We start from the raw sequence: 24,426 nt of genomic DNA, 5'->3' as shown, positions 1-24,426 counted from the left end.
ATGCACCTTGAAATCTAGAGATTGATCCAGTATTAGATCAGTGGTGAAGCAAATTAGAGCAAACGTTTTGTTAGAAAGCCAATAAATGCTGTAAACTGTATTTATCAATGAGAATTTTTTTTTAACACATCGGCCTTTTCCCACTGAGGCAGGGTGACCCAAAAAGAGAGAAAGAACGTTCATCATCATTCAACACTTTTACCATCACTCGTACAAAATCACTGTCTTTGCAGAGGCGCTCAGATACGACAGTTTAGAAAAATTTTGCCTTTAAATCAGACGTTAAATGAACAAAATGTTGGTAAGATAAGAGTGAATTTTTCTGCAAATCTTGTTGCATGACATTTAAATGAAAGCCTAAGTAGAAATATTATAAAACTTACCTGAAGAGTTAGATTTTCTTTTTGCTTATCACATGTTTTTAGCCTTGCAGTGGTTGCAAAATTTTTCTTCCTGTTTGGCTGCATTTGGAAGAAGTTATCAAAAGGTACATCAAATTTAACAGGACTTTTGCATCTGATATTTATAACTATTGGCCTGCCTTTTGATTTTTCATTGCACTGTGATCCTATTACTGCTTTACTCTTTTGTTTCAGCATCTGTATTTCAGATCTCATGTCATCAATACAATTTCTAACATTTAATGGTCTTTGATTATCATGTATTCCAGTATACAATTTTAGATTTTTTAAATTTCTGAGGGTATCTGAATCCTCACTTAAAGCTGACGATGTAGCTACTGGTGGTTCAGTTGAGTTGTTATTCCTAGAAAATTTCATAAAGTTTCCAACAAAAGATTTGGTGATGACTTGTATCTGGCCTCCCATTTCTTCATCAGGGGTGGGAGATATTACAAGCACTGATGCTCTGCTGCAGTCTGAATTTACAAAATTGCTCATCCTCTCTTCAGTTTGCTCTTGTACAGATGCCTCTAGGTCTTCTAGATTGTCACCAAGCCTGTTGTCCTCTCTATGTGCTTGAGGTCTTGAGGAAAGAGGTTCTGTCTGTTCTTGAAAGTTTTGCTTATTACCTTCATTATCATTTTGACTAACATGCTGATACTCATTCTCAGAGACTATTACAGATACATTTTGACAACTGTAGCCAATGTCAAGCTCATTTTCTACGACTGGAGACTCGACCCTGGATGATGATTTACTATCACTTGAGAGGTGATCTTCACTTCTTGCACACCCTGATCCTGACAAATGTTCACCAAAATTCCTGTGTTCATTTTGTGATCCCAGTGTGGATGATTCTATTTCAGTGTCTTCATTATTGCCCTCTCTCCTGTTTGCAGATTTTGCCACAGATACCATAGTCCTGTCTTCACTGATATATCTATTTTCAGATCTCTTTCTCCCAGCACTTAACATGGGTCTAGTTCTGTGCCCTTTGTTATAATTATTCTCAGAGTCTGGCTTGGATAATACCACAGTTTTATGTTCCTTTATATATTGATTTTCATCTCTTGCACTCCTTGCTCTAGCTGGCATTTCATTGCTTTCAGTCCCTGCTCTAGATGATGCTCCATCCCTTGCAGTCCCTGTTCTAGATGAGGATGCTTTATCCCTTGCAGTCCCTGTTTTAGATGAGGATGCTCTATCCCTTGCAGTCCCTGTTTTAGATGAGGATGCTCTATCCCTTGCAGTCCCTGTTTTAGATGAGGATGCTCTATCCCTTGCAGTCCCTGTTTTAGATGAGGATGCTCTATCCCTTGCAGTCCCTGTTTTAGACGAGGATGCTCTATCCCTTGCAGTCCCTGTTCTAGATGAGGATGGTCTATCCCTTGCAGTCTCTGCTCTAGATGAAGATGATCCATCCCTTGCGGTCCCTGCTCTAGACGTAGATATTTCATCCCTTGAAGTTCCTGCTCTAGATGAAGGTGTTTTATCCCTTGCAGACTCTACTCTAGATGAGGATGCTCCTTTTCTTGCAGTCCCTGCTCTAGATGAAGTTGTTCCATCTCTTGCAGTTTCTTCCCTTGCAGTCAATGGTTCATAGACTAATACATTTTCATCATTTTCCATATTGATACAAGGTTTTCCCTTTTTTCCCCTGTCTAATCTGGAAGAGCTACGATCATGATCATTCCTGTCAAACTGATAATTATCTGATATTATAGCTCTATCATTTCTTGAGCACCTTCTCTCACCATTACCCAAAACTGGTCTTGGTTGCTGCTTGCTTTGCTCATCAGCCTTCACTTTATTAACTCTTTGTGACACACTCTCTAATACTTGTTTTTCATCACTGAAGCATTTTTCATTTTGATCCTTTCCTGATCCAGATTTTGAATACATTCTCTTACCTCTAGATGAAGCATTGTTCAAGCTCTCACTTTTATCAGAGGTGGTGCCAGAGCTAGGTCGTGAAGAGCTGCTTCCTTTTGATTGTCTTGAGCTTCTACTCAGGTATAACAGTGAATCACTAGTCTGTACTCCAACACTGTGCCCAATGACATTTTCAGATCTATTTTCACACTCACTCAACAGCACATTCTCTCTACTTGGAAACATCTGACCAAAATCTCTTAACAGCTTTTTTCTTAAATGCTCATTTTGACTTTGTGAATTTCTCTCTCTTACTGGTGAAGAAAGCAGGGTGGAATTTGTTGCATCTTCCTTATATATCACGGGAGAAACTCTAATTCCCTGATTTTGATCTCTTGCTTCACGCCCATCACCTTGTCTTGATATCTGACTATCAGAGATTGCTCTGTCAGTAAATTCTTCCTCTGATATTACACAAGGTTGAGTGAACTGTCTACTGGAGTCTTTGCTACCAGCTGTTACCTTGCTATCTAACATGACACATTCTTTTAATATTCTATTCTTCACATATAACTTGTAATCTAAAATATCATCGGAAGTCCTCCTTTTGTTTGAAAGCTGAGAATGCACTGGGTCATCTTCTCCTCTGGGCTCCTTACGACGCATTTTTCTGATGGCACCCTGGAAATCCAAATCTTCTCTTCTTGTTTTCTGTGAATGTAATCTTGAATTTTTCATCATTTGTCGTGATCTCTCTTCAGTTAATACCAATTTTTTGACCTCCTCCTCTATATACTTCATTGTTGAGGCTCGGGAGCTAGTCAAATCTGAACTTAATTGACTGAATGTCATTCTTGAAGATGTGTGTGATCTCTCAAATGTTGAGTGCCCTGTTACTGATTTAGTGCTCTCACTCCTCTCAGCAGAATGAGAAGGACTCTCTTGACTCACTGGCTTAACTCCTATCAAGTCATTCTTGGAAACTCTTTCTCTCGGACAGGGTTGGTATGGTTCTTTCTGCACTGCCCCATCACTGAAGTCACTTGATATGATGCTGCTAGCAGTTGTTCCTGCAAGAAATGTAATTTAATTATTTGTTAATTATAGTACATAATAATGTATTACAAAATTAACACTATTATTTGATAACTAAACTGTATGCTTGTTATTTGATTACTCAGAGCTCTAATACAAACTCAGTTACCAAAATTCTTTATAAAGAGGGTATGATTCAACATTCCCTAGTTACAGTAAAAAATCATATATTGCACAATTAAGATAGAGGTCTTCAATATATGTTCAGATATTTGGGAGTAGACTTGTTAGCGGATGGGTTTATGAAGGACGTGGTAAACCACAGAACTGATGAAGGAAAAAGGGTGGGTGGTGCACTGAGGTATATGAGATAAAGAACGTTATCTATGGAGGCAAAGAAGGGAATGTATGAGAATATAGTGGTACCAACACTTATATGGATGTGAAGCATGGGTTGTAAATGCTGCAGCGAGGAGGAGGTCAGAGGTAGTGGAGATGTTGTGTCTAAGGGCAACCTGTGGTGTAAATATTATGCAGAGAATTCGTAGTGTGGAAATTAAGATGAGTGGTTGTTGAGGTAGTTTGATCATTGAGAGAGGGTGGAGCAAAATAGGTTGACTTGGAGGGTGTATAAATCTGTAATGGAGGGGAGGAGGGGTAGGGGTCATCCTAGAAAAGGATGGAGGGAATGGGGTGCAAGGGGCTTGGACATACAGAAGGCATGTGTGAGTGTTTTAGATAGGAGTGACTGGAGATGAATGCTTTTTGGGGCTTGATGAGTTGTTGGAGTGGGAGCAAGGTAATATTTTGTGAAGGCATTCAGGGAAACATGTTAGCCAAACTTGAGTCCTGGAGGTAGGAAGTACAATGCCTGCTCTTTAAAAGAGGGGTTTGGGATATTGGCTGTTTGGAGTGATATCTGAACTGTCATACCTGGGTGCCTCTGCAAAGACAGTGATTATGTGTGAATGATTGCGAAAGTGTTTGTTTCATTTCTGGGTCACCCTGCCTCAGTGGGAGACGGCTGACAAGTTAAAAAAAAATCACCCTTCATTCACACTTTAGATGAGATTTCTCTGTATTTTTCACCTATTATCCTTTACCACTCCTTCTGCTGAATAACCCATGGGTTTAGTCTTTCATTAAGTACTGCACAATACAATTATTTTTTCCAATGGATAAGAGGGATACCTTTCTTATTCCAAGTATTACTCACCCGACTGGCCCAAAATATCTCGTATCTGAGACTTTGCATTTGTGTCTGACTCTGTGCGGGAGTGTCCTTCAGTAACATGTCTCCTGAAGCTGCTGCTTGATCCTATGCTGTCTCCTAACTGCTCAAGCAGAGCTCTGGAAATGATTTACAATTCTTACCATTCTGTTATAACTATGATATACTACTTCTTAGTATTAAGTAGAATGTAAGCCAATAATATTAAGTTGGCCCATAATGCCAAGGCATAATAGAGGCTCTCTTTGCATTGCAACCCACTATTGTATATACACAATCTCAATGTACTGTTTGCAAAGACATTAAATAAATAAAATAAATAAATAAATACCATTAGTATGGTGGCAATATCAACCAAGATAAAACACTAAAGTACATTCTACACATTCACTCTTTGTTTTTCACAAAAGTTTAAGTTCCTTATGAATACAACTTGGAAAACTGAGATAAAAACCAAAATACTAATAGTATTTAGAGAAAGCAGAATACCTAAGAAACTAAATAAACATGTATAAGTGAATAATATTAATATAATAAAACTCATACAATTCAATATTACACTAAATTTAAGAATACCTGAAATATACAAAATAAGAATGCAGTGAATATGCGACAGAAATAAAGTAGCAATGGTAGGAAGACAGCCATGTGAAACACACCTCTCTAGTTTTTCAAGGGTGAGAATGTGACGTTGTATTTTTCGGACATATCGTTGTTTCTGCAAATGGATGAAGGAAACTTGGCTGCTGACGTCATTTCCATCTGTTTAATGAAATATACATCTATTTATTTGGTATAATTTGTACTTCAGGTAATAATTTAACTGGTACATAAAATAATTTCACATATTTTTTTGTGAATAGCACCTGTTTATTGAAGGATCTACCTTCTCACCACCCATGTCACAGAGTTGTTCAATATTTTTACCACAAGTTAACTAATTGCAAAAGGATTACCTGTATGACTGGAGGGGGAAGAGTTCTGCCTATCTGTCAGCTGCTGCTGTTGCCAGCGTGAGGCATGTCTCTTGGTGCGAGCTGATCTACTGCTAACTGGTTGCTCACTCAAAGGTGGGCTTGGTGGTTGAGGAGACTCTTGGGAACCTTCACTAAGAGGTGGGGTTGGTGGTGGTCGAAGCTCTGGGGATGGTTCTCTTTGCAAGTGATCCTCATACTCTTGACCCTAAACATGTATACAACTATGTTAATTTTGAACATCCTTTTTTATATCAGAGTACAATAAATCCTCAACCTAACAAACCCTGATTTAACGAATTAATGAATTCTGAATTTAATGGACACAACCTGTGGCTGGCAAATGTCTGGGGGCCATAACCAAGGTTTTCATTAAATATTTATAACAAGTCACTTATACTTATAATAACTGTATACTGCATTTACTGGAAATAAACATTTTCATTTTAAAATTGTCAGTACTTCCAAACTTTGTAGTTTTTTTTTTTTTCAACAAGTCGGCCGTCTCCCACCGAGGCAGGGTGACCCAAAAAATAAAGAAAATCCCCAAAAAGAATATATTTTCATCATCATTCAACACTTTCACCACACTCACACATTATCACTGCTTTTGCAGAGGTGCTCAGAATACAACAGTTTAGAAGCATATACGTATAAAGATGCATAACATATCCCTCCAAACTGCCAATATCCCAAACCCCTCCTTTAAAGTGCAGGCATTGTACTTCCCATTTCCAGGACTCAAGTCCGACTATATGAAAATAACCGGTTTCCCTGAATCCCTTCACTAAATATTACCCTGCTCACACTCAACAGATCGTCAGGTCCCAAGTACCATTCGTCTCCATTCACTCCTATCTAACACGCTCACGCACGCTTGCTGGAAGTCCAAGCCCCTTGCCCACAAAACCTCCTTTACCCACTCTCTCCAACCCTTTTGAGGACGACCCCTACCCTGCCTTCCTTCCCCTATAGATTTATATGCTTTCCATGTCATTCTACTTTGATCCATTCTCTCTAAATGGCCAAACCACCTTAACAACCCCTCTTCTGCCCTCTGACTAATACTCTTATTAACTCCACACCTTTTCCTAATTTCCACACTCCGAATTTTCTGCATAATATTTACACCACACATTATTATGCAGAAAATTCGGAGTGTGGAAATTAGGAAAAGGTGTGGAGTTAATAAGAGTATTAGTCAGAGGGCAGAAGAGGGGTTGTTGAGGTGGTTTGGTCATTTAGAGAGAATGGATCAAAGTAGAATGACATGGAAAGCATATAAATCTATAAACCCTATTTATATTGCCAATTTTTTATTATAATTTATGCACTATGGGAGGGCCCCCACTTATACAATGGGTTAGGTTCCAGGTTACTGCCATAAAGTGAATCGCCCTTTTTTTTTTTTGTCACTTTTAAATGGATATACTAAATGCCTGATAACATGTTTACACTCATATATTAAGTTAGCCATAGAACTAAGCCTAAAAAAACAATAAAAAAAAGTAAAATGCATATACAGAACACTCATTACTTACCTTAAATTATTTTTGGCCTTAATGTAGGGTGAGAAGTTACCTGGAGTATACCAGGACAGGGTTTCGGGGGTCAACACCCCCATGGCCCAGTCTGTGACCAGGCCTTATGGTGGATCAGGGCCTGATCAACCAGGCTGTTACTGTTGGCCACATGCAACCTGACATACGAACCACAGCCTGGCTTGTCAGGTACTGACTTTAGGTGCCTGTCCAATGCCTTCTTGAAGACAGCCAGGGGCCTATTAAACAGTCGTCTCAGTATTTATTGTAGGAAATCACGAGGAGATGAAACCAGCCTCTGCTAGCTTCAAATTTATCTTCAGCGGCTTCCTCACCTCTCTCAGCCTTCATAGAATTGAAGAGGCTTAGCACCTTGGACTGGATAATGGCTCAGCTCAAAGGCACATTATGACTAGTTTGTTCTTCAGTCCACACCAGTAAAAGTTTTTTCATGTTAGCAATAAGGTTATTGTGTTTTCTTATAACTTTAGTGTTCACTGGTATAGCACTTGTAATTTCTTGCAACACTTTCTCCTTAAGAGTTCAGTGAAAGTAAGAGCCTTACAATATAATAACTTTAAAACTATTGAAAATTTGGAAAGTTTTCAGACAGAATCAAGAGAGATGCAGAGCTCATGGCAACACCCAGTTTCATTTGTAGAAATAAAGATTGTTATTATTCTTCTTTCTTTCAACGCACCAGCCATATCCCACTGAGGTGGGGTGGCCCAAAAAGAAAAACAAAAGTTTCTCGTTTTAAATTTAGTAATATATAAATGAGAAGGGGTTACTAGCCCCTTGCTCCTGGCATTTTAGTCGCCTCTTACAACACGCATAGCTTACAGAGGAAGAATTCTGTTCCACTTCCCCATGGAGATAAGAGGAAATAAACAAGAACAAGAACTAGAAAGAAAATAGAAGAAAACCCAGAGGGGTGTGTACGTATATATATGCTTATACATTTATGTGTAGTGTGACCTAAGTGTAAGTAGAAGTAGCAAGACATACCTGAAATCTTGCATGTTTATGAGACAGACAAAAAACACCAGCAATCCTACCATCATGTAAAACAATTACAGGCTTTTGTTTTACACTCACTTGGCAGGATGGTAGTACCTCCCTGGGCGGTTGCTGTCTACCAACCTACTACCTAGGGTATTATTATTATTCTTCTTTTCAACACACCAGCTGTATCCCACCAAGGCAGGGTGGCCCAAAAGTAAAAAACGAAAGTTTCTCCTTTTACATTTAGTAATATATACAGGAGAAGAGGTTACTAGCCCCTTGCTCTTGGCATTTTAGTCGCCTCTTGCAACACGCATGGCTTACGGAGGAAGAATTCTATTCCACTTCCCCATGGAGATAAGAGGAAATAAACAAGAATAAGAACTAGAAAGAAAATAGAAGAAAACCCAGAGGGGTGTGTATATATATGCTTGTACATTTATGTGTAGTGTGACCTAAGTGTAAGTAGAAGTAGCAAGACATACCTGAAATCTTGCATGTTTTTGAAACAGACAAAAAACACCAGCAATCCTACCATCATGTGAAACAATTACAGGCTTTCGTTTTACACTCACTTGGCAGGATGGCAGTACCTCCCTGGGCGGTTGCTGTCTACCAACCTACTACCTAGGGATTGTTATTATTATTATTATTATTATTATAAAAACATCGTGGGGAGGGTGTTCTATCAACGTGCATATGGTATCAGTGTTTTGGATGGGGCAGTTAGATGGATACATATTTCGTGTCCACTGGTTGTTATGTATTCATCTGGCATGATGCATGTGACTGATAAGTGTTTTTCCCACAATATAAACACCTTACATAGTATATAAGTTGTCTTCACATTGGTGCAGTAGAATAAATAACAGCAACACTTCCATTCTCATGCAACACACCCTTTCTAGAGCGAATGACACTATCAGTAAAGGCATACGAAAGGAATGTTTTTCTACAGTCAGCCCATCCCTCCCCAGTAATACTATACACAGTTTCTCTGGTGTTGTTGTGCAAAAGTAGATATTTAAACAATCATATAGTCAGTGGGTAGGGAGGAAAGAGGGAGTGGATGGGAGAGAAGTGTTACTTTTTTTTTTTTTTACCATACCGACCGTCTCCCACCAAGGCAGGGTGATCCAGAAAAAAGGAAGCACATTCAACCATCATTCATTCAATAGCTGTTTTGCCAGAAATGCACAGACATCATAATTCAAATGATCCTCTGAACTGTAACATCCTCACCTCTCCTTCAGATTGCAGGACTCAAGTTCAGCTAACTGGTATCCCTATCAAGTCATAACAGTTTCTTACCCATATCCTGTAATTGTTTTACAAGATGGTAGGATTGCTGGTGTCTTTTTTCTGTCTCATAAGCATTGGCAGTTTGAAGTGACTATCTAAACTGTCATGTCTGGGAGCCTCTGCACAGACAGTGATTATGTATGAGTGATGGTGAAAGTGTTGACTGATAATGAAAGTTTTTTCTTTCTTTTTGAGTTTTTCTTTCTTTTGGGTCACCCTGCCTTGGTGGGAAATGGCCGACGTGTTAAAAAAAAAAAAAGCATGCAAGATTTCAGGTATGTCTTGCTACTTCTACTTACACTTAGGTCACACTACATATGCATTTACAAGTATATATATATATATACATGCTCTTCTGGGTTTTCTTATATTTCCTTACGAATTCTTGTTCTTGTTTATTTCCTCTTATCTTCATGGGGAAATGGAACAGAATTCTTCCTCCGTAAGCTATGCATGTCATAACAGGCAACTAACATGCTAGGAGCAAGGAGCTAGTAACCCCTTATCCTGTATACATTACTAATGTTAAAAAGAGAAACTTTTGTTTTTCTTTTTGGGCCACCTTGCCTTGGTGGGATACGGGTGGTTTGCTGAAAGAAGATTATCAATATAAACAATTGGTTTACACATTCCCTACCCTACCCTTTAATTTTAAGGTAATTTTAAACAACAAAAAGAAAGAATAAAGAATTCGGTGAACTGCTACAGTATATGTTTCTTATCTTGGTGGGGACACTAAATACAAGATAATACAGTTCATGACATGATAAATTATGTATGGAATGAAACAAACATATTACCTGTTCTCCTGCATCACTAGAGACGTATCCTAGCAGCCGAGCATCGCGGGGAGAAGTGGAGTAAAACTCAAAGCTTGATGCCAATGCCTCATCCACATGTCGGTGCCGTTCCCTAATTGTTTCATATGCACTCTCTGATCCTGAGCTGGTCCAAGGCCGTACTGGACCTCTCCTTGTATCTTCCTGAGATTCTGTATCATTGTTTTCAGGGTGGTGATGGTCATGGTCTGAAGTAGACTCGCTGGGATGACTGTCATGGTCATCCATGTATCCAGGAGGCTGCTTAGCCACATGAAGGGTACCTCGTTTATCTTTATATAACCGCTCTGATCGTGTTGTGGAAGACCACCAATTGACAGAGTCCCTACATCCTTGACCCTGGTCTTCCTCATGCCAGCTTGACCGCCGATCCCAAGCTAAGCGATGTCCAGTGTGACGAGGAGAACATTCATCAGAGGTGACACCTCTGGAGGAAGTTCCTTGAATTTTCCCTGCTCGGAGATCAAAACCCCAGTCATGAGGCAAGGTTGCTGCACCTGAGGCTGATCCTGGCTCCTCTGTCTGGTTCTTGGACATACCACTTGTCTTGACAGATGGGTCATTCACCACTGCTAGACTCACAGGTTCTAAAGATTGAAAAAAAAGTTAACAATTTTGGTTTATCTCAATAAATTTCAAAAATCCAATTGAAATAAAAATAAAGACAAATACAGTTTGATTACATTAGAACAATCAAGGAATGTAAGCTTGCCCAGTTTCCTGTTTCATTACACTGTATCACTTTTTTTAAATATAATACTTTATTAAAATACAGCTGTCCACTCTTACCCTTTCCATGCTGAGACTTAACCTCTGCAACCACAAACAGGTGAGTATATGCTAATTCAATTACCCTCTGAATCAAACTCATGATTACTCATGCACACTCATGCTATTTAGTCTTCCATCACTGTTGAACCCTCTTCCTTTACCAGTACATAACACAACTGAAATTATGTAATAATATCTGTAGATTCTTCTTATTCTTTTTAGTAATCTTTACAGGAAAAGGGCGAGGGGCTTGGACTTCCAGCAAGCGTGCATGAGTGTGTTAGATAGGAGTGAATGGAGACGAATGATACTTGGGACCTGACGATCTGTTGGAGTGTGAGCAGGGTAATATTTAGTGAAGGGATTCAGGGAAACCGGTTATTTTCATATAGTCGGACTTGAGTCCTGGAAATGGGAAGTACAATGCCTGCACTTTAAAGGAGGGGTTTGGGATATTGGCAGTTTGGAGGGATATGTTGTGTATCTTTATACGTATATGCTTCTAAACTGTTGTATTCTGAGCACCTCTGCAAAAGCAGTGATAATGTGTGAGTGTGGTGAAAGTGTTGAATGATGATGAAAGTATTTTCTTTTTGGGGATTTTCTTTCTTTTTTGGGTCACCCTGCCTCGGTGGGAGACGACCGACTTGTTGAAAAAAAAAAAAAAAAAATCTGTAGATGTATTCTTGAATTACTTAAATTACTTTAGTCTTCAAAATTTAAAATTAAATACGGAATGACAATTTTCAATGCAGTAATTCAAGATTTAATATTGTTTAAAACAGTAAATATATAATATTTTAATTTTTTTATTAAATAAATTCTAATTCTGCTAAGGAGTTAAAATTTAACATTTAGTAATTCAAATGTCAAATCTTGAACAAAAATATTTAACCCTTAAACTGTCCAAACGTAGATCTACGTTTTTTCAACATTTGAAAGTATGTAAAAAACGTAGATTTTCTTTTTTTTTTTTTTTACATTTGAAAACGTGTAAAAAAACTTTGATCTACTTTTTTTTTTATATTTGAAAATATGTAAAAACAACGTAGATCTACTTTTGGAGCACTACGCATGTGAACGTAGATCTGCTTGGACAGTTTAACCCTTAAATGGTCCAAACGTATATATACGTTTTTTCAACATCTGAAAGTATGTAAAGAAATGTAGATCTTCTTTTTTGTTTTACATTTGAAAACGTGTAAAAAACTTTTATCTACATTTTTTTTTTGTTATATTTGAAAATATGTAAAAAAAAGTAGAGCTACTTTTGTAGCAATACGAATTTGAACGTCAATCTCTTTGGACTGTTTAAGGGTTAAGGGTTAATACTGTCTAATGTCATATATTGTGATACTGTGCCTTCAGAGTTGCAATCAACAATGGTGTCATTATTCTGACATGGAACAACTTGATGAGTAGAGGGAAGTGATACTGAGAGCTCTTCATGTTGCAGCTGCCCCTCAGCCTGGCCACGGGACACTTCAAGGTCTGAGTTAGGAGTTAACACTGCTGGAGAACCTCTCTCAGGTGTGTGAATGTGCTGTTCACCCTCCACCAGTCCTTCATCACGCTCTGTACCAGTAATTAAAATTAATACATTTACAATGCATTTTATTTTATATATCCAGATCACTGATTTAATCATTCTGATATTGTTTACTAAAAAATATTAATCTAAGCAGGAGATTATTAATGTTACATTAATTTAATATAACCCATAGGTGTCATATAGCATTTGGGTAATGGGATGTAAACAGATTTGAGAGAGTAGATCAAATGCCTTGAAATAAAGGCCCTTCGCCAGCATCAAGGCACAACCTTTGAATGGTATAAATTAGATTCATACCATGTGAGACGGCCATGAAGTAGGTGCGGGTGGCTGAGAGAGGACGGTATGGCACAATGGTGACTGTGCTGCCTGTGTTAACACAGAGTTCTGATCTAGTGGTTACTGGCATCTCATCTGCTGTAATGCCACACTGATGGAAATCTTCTGCTTCCAACATCCCTTCAAGAATTTTAAAATTAGAGTAACTTAAACAATAATAATAATAATAATAATAATAATAATAATAATAATAATAATAATACATAACACGGTACATGATGAGAGAAGAGGTGTCTAAGATCTATAACTGCCTTCCCATAAAAACTTTTCCAGGTTTTTTGAGTGACTGGCAGCCCACTCATGAAAGCTAGTATTATACAATATACACAACATTCATATACAGAATAACTTATATATTAACTGACCAATGTTCATAAAGCCTACAAATGTACTAAATACAGTATGGAAATGATTACTGACCCTCATTTGGGCAGAGCAGAGCAGCATATTATTATTATTATAATCAAGGGGGAAGCGCTAAACCCATAGGATTATACAGCGCCCAGCAGAGCAGCATAAACTAAACAAAAAACTGAAGTATAAAACAGGCAAATATAGTGACATAACCAAATTTGCAAAAATTTAAAATAAAAATTAGGTAAATGAAAGTACAGTACATACTATATAATCTATTGTACTATAGTATGGAATATGTACAAGATTTATATTATGCTGTATTCAATAATATTCGAGAGTCAGATATGAAAGCCACACATAGAAAATGCATTATAATATAAAAAAATGTAGTAACTCATAGGTTGCCAAAAAAACAAAAAACAAGCTGGCAGTGAAAACCTTTGCAATTACAAAATAAGATTTTAATCACACGCTCTGCCCTCCTGTCAGGAGTTCTGCCAATGTTTGTGAAAATACTGCATCTCACAGAACCACTGCCAGGGCCAGCAGCCAGAACTGAAACACGGATAAACTTATTGTACAGTATTTTCGTATACACTGTACAGTCATGCAGTAGATCAGGGGTCTCCAAACTGCGGCCCGCCACAAGATTTTATGTGGCCTGCAGCAACTTGAAATATTTGTAAATAGTAAAACTAATAAACCCTCATTTTCAGTCACTTACTTTGTTGCTTGTAACAATTTATATGTCAAAATTTGTTCAAATTTTACTTTTAATCTTTTCATCTTTTAGACACAGTGGACCCTTGACCAGCGATGGCATCGATTAATGATAAATCTGACTAGCAATACATTTTATCGCAAAAATTTTGCCTCGATTAGCGCTAAAAAACTCGACCAACACTATTTGTTCCGTCTGAGACGCGTCCACTTCTGGCCAGTGTTTACAAGCCAGCCAGCCACCGCGGTCGCTTCCAAGCATACAATTGGAACATTTCATATTATCACAGCCTTTTTAGTGATTGCACCTGCAAAATAAGTCACCATGGGCCCCAAGAAAGCTTCTAGTGCCAACCCTACAGCAAAAAGGGTGAGAATTACTATGGATATGAAGAAAGAGATCATTGCTAAGTATGAAAGTGGAGTGCATGTCTCCGAGCTGGCCAGGCTATACACAAAACCCCAATCAACCATCGCTACTATTGTGGCCAAAAAAACGGCAATCAAGGAAGCTGTTCTTGCCAAAGGTGCAACTATGTTTTCGAAACTGAGATCGCAAGTGATAGAAGATGTTGAGAGACTGTTATTGGTACGGATAAACGAAAAACAGATAGCAGGAGATAGCATCTCTCAAGCGATCATATGTGAAAAGGCTAGGAAGTTGCATGACGATTTAATTAGAAAAATGCCAGCAACTAGTAGTGATGTGAGTGAATTTAAGGCCAGCAAAGGTTGGTTTGAGAGATTTAAGAATCGTAGTGGCATACATAGTGTGATAAGGCATGGTGAGGCTGCCAGTTTGGACCAAAAAGCAGCTGAAAAATATGTGCAGGAATTCAAGGAGTACATAGACAGTGAAGGACTGAAACCTGAACAAGTGTTTAATGGTGACACTGACAATGTTGTGAAACACTTTAGGAATGTCATAAAGGAACGGGAGGTACAGGCCTCCATGGGCAGATATGTTGTGCGACAGAGGTCCAGTGACTCTCAAGCTGGTCCTAGTGGCATTAAAAGAAGGGAAGTAACCCCGAAAAAGGACTTGCCACCTCAAGTCCTAATGGAAGGGGATTCCCCTTCTAAACACTAAGACCATCAACACACTCCCCTCTTCCCATCCCATCAATCATCACCAGATCTTCAATAAAGGTAAGTGTCATGTAACTGTGCATGTCTTCTTCAGTTTGTGTGTATTAAAATTAATATTTCATGTGTTAAAATTTTTTTTTTTCAATACTTTTGGGTGTCTTGCACGGATTAATTTGATTTCCATTATTTCTTATGGGGAAAATTAACTTGACTAACGATGAGCTCTCAGGAACGGATTAATAGCGTTTACCTGGAGTATTACCTGGAGAGAGTTTCGGGGGTCAACGCCCCCGCGGCCCGGTCTGTGACCAGGGTCCACTGTATATCCTTCAGTTATGGAAAGAAAAAGGAAAAGAACAGTGCAGAGTGAGTGTTGTTGGTTAATGAAGAATGGGGCATAAAGTATACTTCTTTGTACAAGCAGGTGATAAAGCCTTGTGTGTTGTATGTCAGGAAACTGTTGCAGTTTTGAAGAAGTACAATGTACAACAGCACTATGAGACCAAACACATACCAAGTTTTTCCCAATTCACAGAACACGGTGTTTGGAAAAATTTTAATCAATGCAATGCAGGTCACCTTCCCAACAAAGTTTTCTTATGCAGAAGACAGCTGATAATGAAGCTTTAACCAGGGTCAGTTACAAAGTAACTTATATGTTAGCTAAAAGAGGAAAGCCATTCACCGATGGAGATCTGATCAAAGAGTGTATGATGGAAGCAGTGGGAGAGTTATACCTGGAAAAAGCAAGTCTGTTCAAAATCCTCAGTCTTGCACCATATACTGTTGCTCGTAGAATTGAGGATATAGAAAGCAATATATTTCATCAAATTACAGACAAATTTCATGCAGACAAATTTCATGAAGTAAAGCAGAATTTTCTTCTTAATTTGCAACAGAAATCATTAATGACTTTTAGAAACAATTTCAGAAATAATTTTCTGATCTTGATGGAAAAACAGATGAAATAAAGCTGTTTCAAAATCCATTTGACTGCAGTGTTGAAACACTCCCAATCAGATGACATACTGAAAGGAAAGTATAAAGAAGGAAATCTGATCCAGTTTTATAAATCTTTAAAGCCTAAACAGTTTCCAAATTTGAAGTGATTTGCTTGTGGATTAGTATCAGTTTGAAAATACTTGTGGATTTGTATCAATTCATAAATGTTTGTTTACAAAGGTACAACGTACCTTTGTGAACAAACATTTATGAATTGCTTCTATCATACACTCTTTGATCAGATCTCCATCGGTGAATGGCTTTCCTCTTTTAGCTAACACATAAGTTACTTTGTAACTGGCCCTGGTTAAAGCTTCATTATCAGCTGTCTTCTGCATAAGAAAACTTTGTTGGGAAAGTGACCTGCATTGCATAAATTAAAATTTTTCCAAACACTGTGTTCTGTGAATTGGGAATAACTTGGTATGTGTTTGGTCTCATAGTGCTTATGTACATCGTACTTCTTCAACGTACCTTTGTGAACAAACATTTTCAAAAATGAAATACGTCAAGTCTAAATATTGCACAAATTTATCTGATGAGCATTTGATGTCCATTCTAATAATTGGCTTCTCAAGCTTGAAACCTCAGTTTAGCAATATTTTGAAATTAAAAAACCAGTTCCATGATTCCCATTAATCTTGTGCAAATTAATCTTGTGTCAGCTTTTCTCATCTGCAGTTCATTCAGAGCACTGGCTTAAGTTTGACATTTTAACTCATTATATATTATTTATCAGCATAAGCACGGTATTATTTCTTTGTAACTGTCACATTTCCCTTTTGTTCTGAATCATATCATGCTGATTACAAAAAGGATCCAAATAAAACTTATTCATTCATTTACATATTTACTTATGATTGACGTTTTCTGTAGTCTGTAAAAATGTGAAAAGTTTGGAGACCCCTGAAGTATATCATCAATTAATTTTATTCAACTCCTTCAGGGAAGGGGGAAGCAACATATTTTCAGCATTTTTTAATCTTCCTTTGTTTTGTGCATATTTTTTTTTTACTTTATTCATTCAGAGACTGGATTGAATATTACCACCAGGTAATACTGGAAGCTGAATAAGCATTATCTAGATAATCAATGATCTACTGTACTGTAACCACTGTATATTAAAAAGAAAAACAAGAACAGTATTTACCATGGGAAGAAGGAACATCTGTATCTTCATGGCCGACAGATGTGTGTTCACTTGTAGTGTGAGGCCTCTGGTCACTAGTCTGAGAATCAGTTGTCAGAATCTCAGATGCTTCAGAAGTAAATGTGTTTGATGTATCAGTGTCGTCCAGCCCAATTTCACCGAACATTCTCACAATGACATTTGCTACACCTTGCTTTAACCGGCATTCCTCCTCATTGGTTGATGGTACTCCAATAAACTGAATGTAATCCTGTAATTTATTATAGTCTTGCACCTTCTTTAGGGACCCATTATCGAGAAGCACATGAATCCGTTCTTTAAGCTTGACAGAAAGAGCATGTAGATAATTATTTGATGACTGTAGAGATACCTGACTCTCCAAAACAGACTCAGAATCTTGTGGTGAGCCTCTCTGTCCTTCCACCTGTAAAGAACTTGACCAACTATTACTGTCATTACTGTCTTTCCAATTATTATGGTCAGTACTTTTCACTCTAGATCTACATTTCTTAGCAATATTTTCGTGACTTTTTGCATTTTCACTATTTTTTTTGGCCTTTAAATTAACAAGTTCAACATCAGATAACTGGTAAGAGGTGTAGCTGTTGGCATCAGTATCTTTCATGTCTGAAGGTGTTTCCATATCAGAGCTGTCATGAGATTTTGAGCTGAAATCATTACCGCTTGATGTCCCAGTTCGTCCATGTATGTTCGTTTGACTCTCAGTTGACTGCAAGGAAGACTGAGGACTACTCTTAGTATCCTCATTTACAGATTTAAAATCATCTTTCTTTTCTTTGGCATACTGCTGTGATTTCTCTCTTCCAAGAGAGCTGTTAGTGCTTGTAGAAACACCTACCTGGGGGATAGGCAAAACATTCTGAATTATGGAGCCGGTGCTTGTGGTGATATTAACAATACTTGAAGCTCCTAGAAATGGCTCTAACTTGTTATTCTGGTAAACTGCAGTAGTTACTGAAGACACACTGCCTTCTGCAGCACTCATGTTTGATTTTACATTAGTATTACTTTCAGGCCTACCTTGAAGGGAAAGAGATTGTTGACTACTGCTTCTTTTATACTCAGGAACCTTCACAGATGTTGAAGCAAGTTCTACAAGACTGCTTGATTTTCCTTCATTATGGAGCTCTTGGGTAACTTCCACCAGCCTTCTATTAGGCCCTTGTTGGCCTTTATTCATCTTCCTCGACGGTGACTCCATGTCTTTGCTAATGGTAATTAGTGACCGTCTTCGTAACCTCCGCCTTGGGCTTTGTGCAGGGCTTGATAACTTGCTGTCAAAGTCCTCATCACTTGAAGATAAATTTATTTTGTCTCGGGTCTGTTGAAGCCGAAGCGAACGAGAGGGAGATAAAGTGACTCCTTCCACAAGAACCTGTCGACTCACATTTGAGTTATTTCCTAACTTTGTGCTATTGGACTTTGCACTTTTTTTTGAGGCCTTTTGCTTTTCCTTAACCTGAGTAGTTCCCTCAGGTTCTGTTCGCAACACAGATGCATAATTTCCAATAGCTATTCTCTCAAGGGTGCTCAAGGAAGTTACCAAATGTTCCTGTGTATTTCCAGTCAGGTTTCCTGAATAACCAACATCAGCACCAGAGTCCCACTCCATTTTCCTGCTTGATGCTGCACTAGAAACTGATAAGGCTGAAGGTGAAGTTACACGTTCTGAGGAATCTGGATGGTTGGTCGAATCCACAGATATCATTGATGTCAAGGATATTTCTTGCTCACTAATGGATGTATTTGGTGGATAAAGTGGTGGCTGACTGAGAAATTGATCCCTGTCAACATGAACTTGTGAGTCTATTCCTGGCTGCAGCTCAAGGGAAGCTTTCATATCTTGCATTCTATCTCTGACGGTGTTTTGAAATTGTCGGAACTTTACCCGGGGACTGATAAGACCACCTACCACAAATGTTGGCTTGGGGCATGACTGTGCTAAAGACTCTGTCACTATTGAAGGTGACAGCAATGGAGTGTCTAATGTCTCATCTGTTTCACATCCTTGAATTTCACCCCGACTCATATCTAATACAGTGTTTACACTATCAGTATTTTCTGATTGGCTACCAAGGGATCCTGGTTGAAAATCTGGAGTTGAAAATGCATCTTTGGCAGATTTTAACGGTAATCTCTTCTGACTTTCATCTTCTGATTCTTCACCATCAGTTGATCCTAAGTCTTTACGCAGAGTCTGAACCAACAGCTCCTCACTTTGTCCCACTACTGGAGGCCTAACACTGTTCTTTAATTTTTGGTTTTCTAAATTATTTGCTGCTGCAACATTCAGATCAAGATCAGTATCTGGTGTACTTAACCCAGCTGGAGAATTACGTTCCATGTCCTCCAATTCATTTGGTGATATATTGCCGAGAGAGGCTTGAATTGATGGTGTACCACTATCTGCACCTTCCACAGCATCACGCACTTGACTAAGGGCTTCAGATTCATCCTCTCCACCAGTACCCCACTCCAAAGGCTCAGTATCAGAGCCACTGTCATAATATGCATGAACTCCACCTGGCAACATAATCCCTTCATCTCCACCTGGTGAAAAAATTAATTCATTGTTTGAAGTAGCATTAAAGTTTGTGTCCAACTTCAATGGTTGCATGAATACCCTTGAAAATGCTCCAACCCCTGCCACAGGAGGGCAGTCTGAGCCAGGTGTCTCGCCCCTTTGACCTGACCCTTCAACAAGTTCTCTTCTATGAGCAACAATATTTTTTCCTTCAGTTTCACCAGGCTGGGATATACTACAACTTGCATCTTCATTTCTCTCTGACTGATTTGCATTTAATATGCCTCCATACAAAACTGGAGTTCTATTTGCTAAAATATTTCCTGCTGCTGAAGAATCCTGAGAAGACACCCCTTCAATCTCCTCTCTCACACCAAGAGAAAAGGAATATTGCTCCTGCTGTGCCATGCTAATTTCTTGACTCAACTCAAAGTATCCAGTAGTTGTCACCTCAGGCAATAAAGCAGTCCACACATCACTATCTGTGTCATTCCCAGCATTCTGGTCAGTGTCACTAGAAGCACGAGTGCTGTCTCTTTCGCCCTTAGGACCATGGGATAGGCTGAGATAGATTTCTGGTAAACCATCTTGGTCATCTTTGTTTTCCTCCATATTTTCTGAAAATCATTATTGTAAATAAAACAAACAAAACATCTAAAAATTATGTTAGAAGGTAAAATATTATAATGAATGTCTGTATGTATACACACACACAGTCATTACATGCACTTTGTAATTATTCAAGACGAAATTCTAATTCCTTAATGCACTATAATCAGCCACCTTCATATAATGTATGACTTATCTAAATAATAACCTACACTAAACTTACTAATTTTACATGGCCTTCATTTGTTCTCCTGTCATGTAAATTTGATACTAATGTTATGGATTCCTGCATTGCCTTCTAACAAATAAATAACCATGATGGAGTGTATTACATTGCATCTCTTAGCAGTGATATAAGATTTCATTTATTTCCATAAGAAGTCATGTGTGAAACTAGACATATTTATTTATAATTACCATATTTATTTATAATTACTACTATGTATAACTCATGCAGTTAAGAGAAACCATGCTATATGCAAAATGTACATAAGAACAAAAAATATAGGAAAAAATTATGACTGTAATTGAATGTTGCTGCTATGCAGAACTCATTATTATTTGATATTTTCCAACACATATGAGCTATCCACACCAATTATATTTCATTAGGAAATACTGTATTAACAAAAATAATAATACCTTTATTCTAGATAGAATGCAGCAGGGAAGAGCCAACCCAGAGTGCTGGTTGAGTAGACATCAATCACTGGGTGCGCTGAGATGTCACAACAAACGTAATATATGACATTTACATATCTACCGATACGGCTACACCAGGTTTTGTTAGGTTAGATAGCGTTAGGTTATTTTAAGTTATGCTGGTTTATCTTTCATTTTTTCCCATCTGCACAACAAAACACTATGTATCTCTTTGCACAATCCAATTAATATTTGACATTTTAAAACAGTTTATTATCAGAATAGACAAAGAAACATTTCTTTATTATCAGAAATATCCATCAATCTAATTAATAAACAAGAATACAGGGCTTTTGCCTCTGAGTTTAGTTTAAAGTTAATAATATTGATTTGAAAAAGATAGGTTAGTTAGGTAAGGCTGTGTTACTGCTAACATGTGATACTATAATTAGCAATGTATAAAATTCATACAATTATCACATTAATAAAAGATACTACTACTTTATAATGGAAGTCATTCATCGCTACTGACCACATATAATTATATTCATGAGGTCATACAGGATGTGGGGAATGGGGTGAAATTTGGCTTGATGTGGGGAAGGGAGGGAAGGCTGCTCTAATTCCTCGGATCAAGAGCCTTCAACAGTTAGCCATATATTAATATTACTTTAAGCACAGCCACAGAAAACCTAAACAGCAAATAAATGTTTATTCAGGTACAGATTATTATTATTATTATAATCAAAAAGAAGCGCTAAGCCACAAGGGCTATACAGCTTATTCAGGTACAATAAACAAGCTCACATATTTACATCTGCCTTATATTATTATAATCAAAACTAAACGCTAAACCCATACGGTTCATACAGCAGCTGTATTATAAAATAATTTAATGTGAAAATTAACAAACTTTAACAAAAGAAACTTCGAATTACTTCCGTCAGGATCCTTTATTAAACCTTTCTAATTAACGCGGAAACTGAAGTGTATTAGTGTTCACATACCACAAGACATTCCGCACTACAGGTATTTCTTATATATATATATATATATATATATATAACGTACATTCCAGCAAAAAAAAAAAAATAACGGTCCCCAATTTTTTGTAGCCTTTGTTTAGTGGGTTTATAGGACGAGACGACTCATGGCGTATTGTTTGTTTGTTGGGTTTATAAGGGCCACTGGCAGCTTACGCAGTATCGAACCCGGCTTCCTGATGTACAAATACAATTTTTTATTTCCTTGCTAAGGTTACAATGTGTGTGATTTACATTTTATAAAATGTTGTTAAGCACAAAGAAAGCCACTAGCATGCCTGAGCATTTCGGGCAGAGTAATCCTAATGCGGGGAAGATTTGATGTCCAAAGCCGAGCCATGAAAGAAAAAGGAACAAGAGTTCCTTTGCAATAGAAACAGAAACTAGAAGTTCCCAATTAGATCAGATGGACTCCCTTGCCAAGCCCCAGTAGTGAGAAAGACGTCCATACCCTCACCTTGAGGTTCCCCGTAGTCTGGTGGCTAAAGCTCTCGCTTCACACGGCGAGGATCCGGGTTAGATTCCCGGCGAAGGTAGAAACATTAGACGTGTTTCTTTACACCGGTTGTCTATGTTCCCTATCAGTATAATGGTACCTGGGAGTTAGTGGACTGGTGTGGGTCGCATCCTGGGACAAAATTGACCTAATTTGCGGGAAATGCTCAGCATAACAAGCGACTTTCTATACAGCAGTATGTCATTGATGACAGATAAGATAAGATAAGATTTCGTTCGGATTTTTAACCCCGGAGGGTTAGCCACCCAGGATAACCCAAGAAAGTCAGTGCGTCATCGAGGACTGTCTAACTTATTTCCATTGTGGTCCTTAATCTTGTCCCCCAGGATGCGACCCACACCAGTCGACTAATACCCAGGTACCTATTTGCTGCTAGGTGAACAGGACAACAGGTGTAAGGAAACGTGTCGAAATGCTTCCACCCGCCGGGAATCGAACCCGGGCCCTCCGTGTGTGAAGCGGGAGCTTTAGCCACCATTATTATTATTATTATTATTATTATTATTATTATTATTATTATTATTATTATTATTATTATTATTATTATTATTATTATTATTATTATTATTATTATTATTATTATTATTAGTAGTAGTAGTAGTAGTAGTAGTAGTAGTAGTAGTAGTAGTTTAGTAACCGGTTTCCTACCAAAACTGTTAAAAAATTATCCGCAGAGCAGAAAAATGAGCTAAAAGTAAGTTGATGATAGATGCCCGTCTTGTAATGTGCTCGGCGGGCAGAGTAGATGAGGACAAGCGTCCCAGAGAGAGCGGTGGAATAAGTAAGTTTATTCAGGTATACACAAATACAGTTACATATATTATCATACACAGCAGCATATGTGTAGAGAACTTAGGATAATCCAGAAAGTCAGACAGAGTGACTTTTCAATGTTCATTAAAGCCAGGTTGGTCAGTCGCTCCTGTGACATTCAAGACCTCAGATATGTTTTTATTAATTTCTGTTTTGAAAATGACCTTTCACAACTTGCGACCGAAAATACGATTGTAAGCAGTAATGTGTATGAAACACAGCGTGGGAGAGACATCCCTTCCATACCACAGTAAAGACTCCACAGCATCTTTACCATCAGGGGGAATTATATTCCCTTCAGCTCGAAGGAGCATCACAAAATCAATAATTTCGTCATATTGGCTTCCACATTATTATTATAATAATTTGCAAAGTCTGAACATTCCTTTCTTAATTTCTCTCTTTCTTGTTCATCTTCAATTACTACTGAATTCAAGTTCGGAAGAAATGAAAATCGGTCACTAAGTCCTTGAAAATCATTATCTTATTTTCCTCTTTAATTAGATGTCTTTCCACATTTGGATGCCCGGGGCCACCGCCCCTTCGCCCCCCCCCCCTCTGCACACTACTGGTCTCAGGTCTCAGGTCTCAGGTTATTTAAAGCAAGTAATGAGAAAAGAGTCAGGTACAATACAATTGTGTGTGGTCGTAGTTTCCACAAACATTGAAAACAACATGTATAACAAACAGTTCAGTTTCTAAGGTGGAAACCCAATTATTAATTCTAATATCATTCTGTATTATAGTACCGTCAGGCTAGTTTACTTTCCTTGGATGAGAATTTCCCTAAGAACAAAATGTTCCCAACTTGGTCAAGTGTTCCCCAAGATTAAACAAGGGCAGAGCTAGACTTCCATACAAATTTAAATCAGCATAAGCATTATGGCTGTGGCAATAACAACTGTGTACCCTCAAGAACACTGGAAAAATTAGTGTAGTAATCCTGGTGTTACAAGAACACGGCAGTGTGGTAATCCTGGTGTTACAAGAACACGGCAGTGTGGTAATCCTGGTGTTACAAGAACACGGCAGTGTGGTAATCCTGGTGTTACAAGAACACGGCAGTGTGGTAATCCT

The 24,426-nt window shown here is 38.0% G+C and overlaps 1 protein-coding gene across 1 annotated transcript in view; it reads right to left on the bottom strand.

The window, feature by feature from the left end:
- The window catches only part of LOC128689306 (serine-rich adhesin for platelets), a 34,533-nt gene extending 12,406 nt beyond the window's left edge, over window positions 1-22,127 (bottom strand). Inside the window, exons 1-10 of the mRNA XM_070086087.1 lie at window positions 21,984-22,127; window positions 20,977-21,181; window positions 17,181-20,342; window positions 12,821-12,982; window positions 12,334-12,546; window positions 10,162-10,787; window positions 5,496-5,721; window positions 5,199-5,301; window positions 4,525-4,658; window positions 384-3,343 (exon numbers count right to left, since the gene is read on the bottom strand). Coding sequence (XP_069942188.1) covers window positions 384-3,343; window positions 4,525-4,658; window positions 5,199-5,301; window positions 5,496-5,721; window positions 10,162-10,787; window positions 12,334-12,546; window positions 12,821-12,982; window positions 17,181-20,337 — 7,581 coding nt within the window. The 5' untranslated portion in view covers window positions 20,338-20,342; window positions 20,977-21,181; window positions 21,984-22,127. The remainder of the gene's footprint in view (window positions 1-383; window positions 3,344-4,524; window positions 4,659-5,198; window positions 5,302-5,495; window positions 5,722-10,161; window positions 10,788-12,333; window positions 12,547-12,820; window positions 12,983-17,180; window positions 20,343-20,976; window positions 21,182-21,983) is intronic.
- Between the last annotated feature and the right edge of the window lie 2,299 nt (window positions 22,128-24,426).

Source organism: Cherax quadricarinatus, chromosome 18 (genome assembly GCF_038502225.1).
Source record: "Cherax quadricarinatus isolate ZL_2023a chromosome 18, ASM3850222v1, whole genome shotgun sequence".
Lineage (NCBI taxonomy): Eukaryota > Metazoa > Arthropoda > Malacostraca > Decapoda > Parastacidae > Cherax > Cherax quadricarinatus.
The sequence above is the reverse complement of the archived record's forward strand: the minus strand, read 5'-3'. Positions and strand labels throughout refer to the sequence as shown.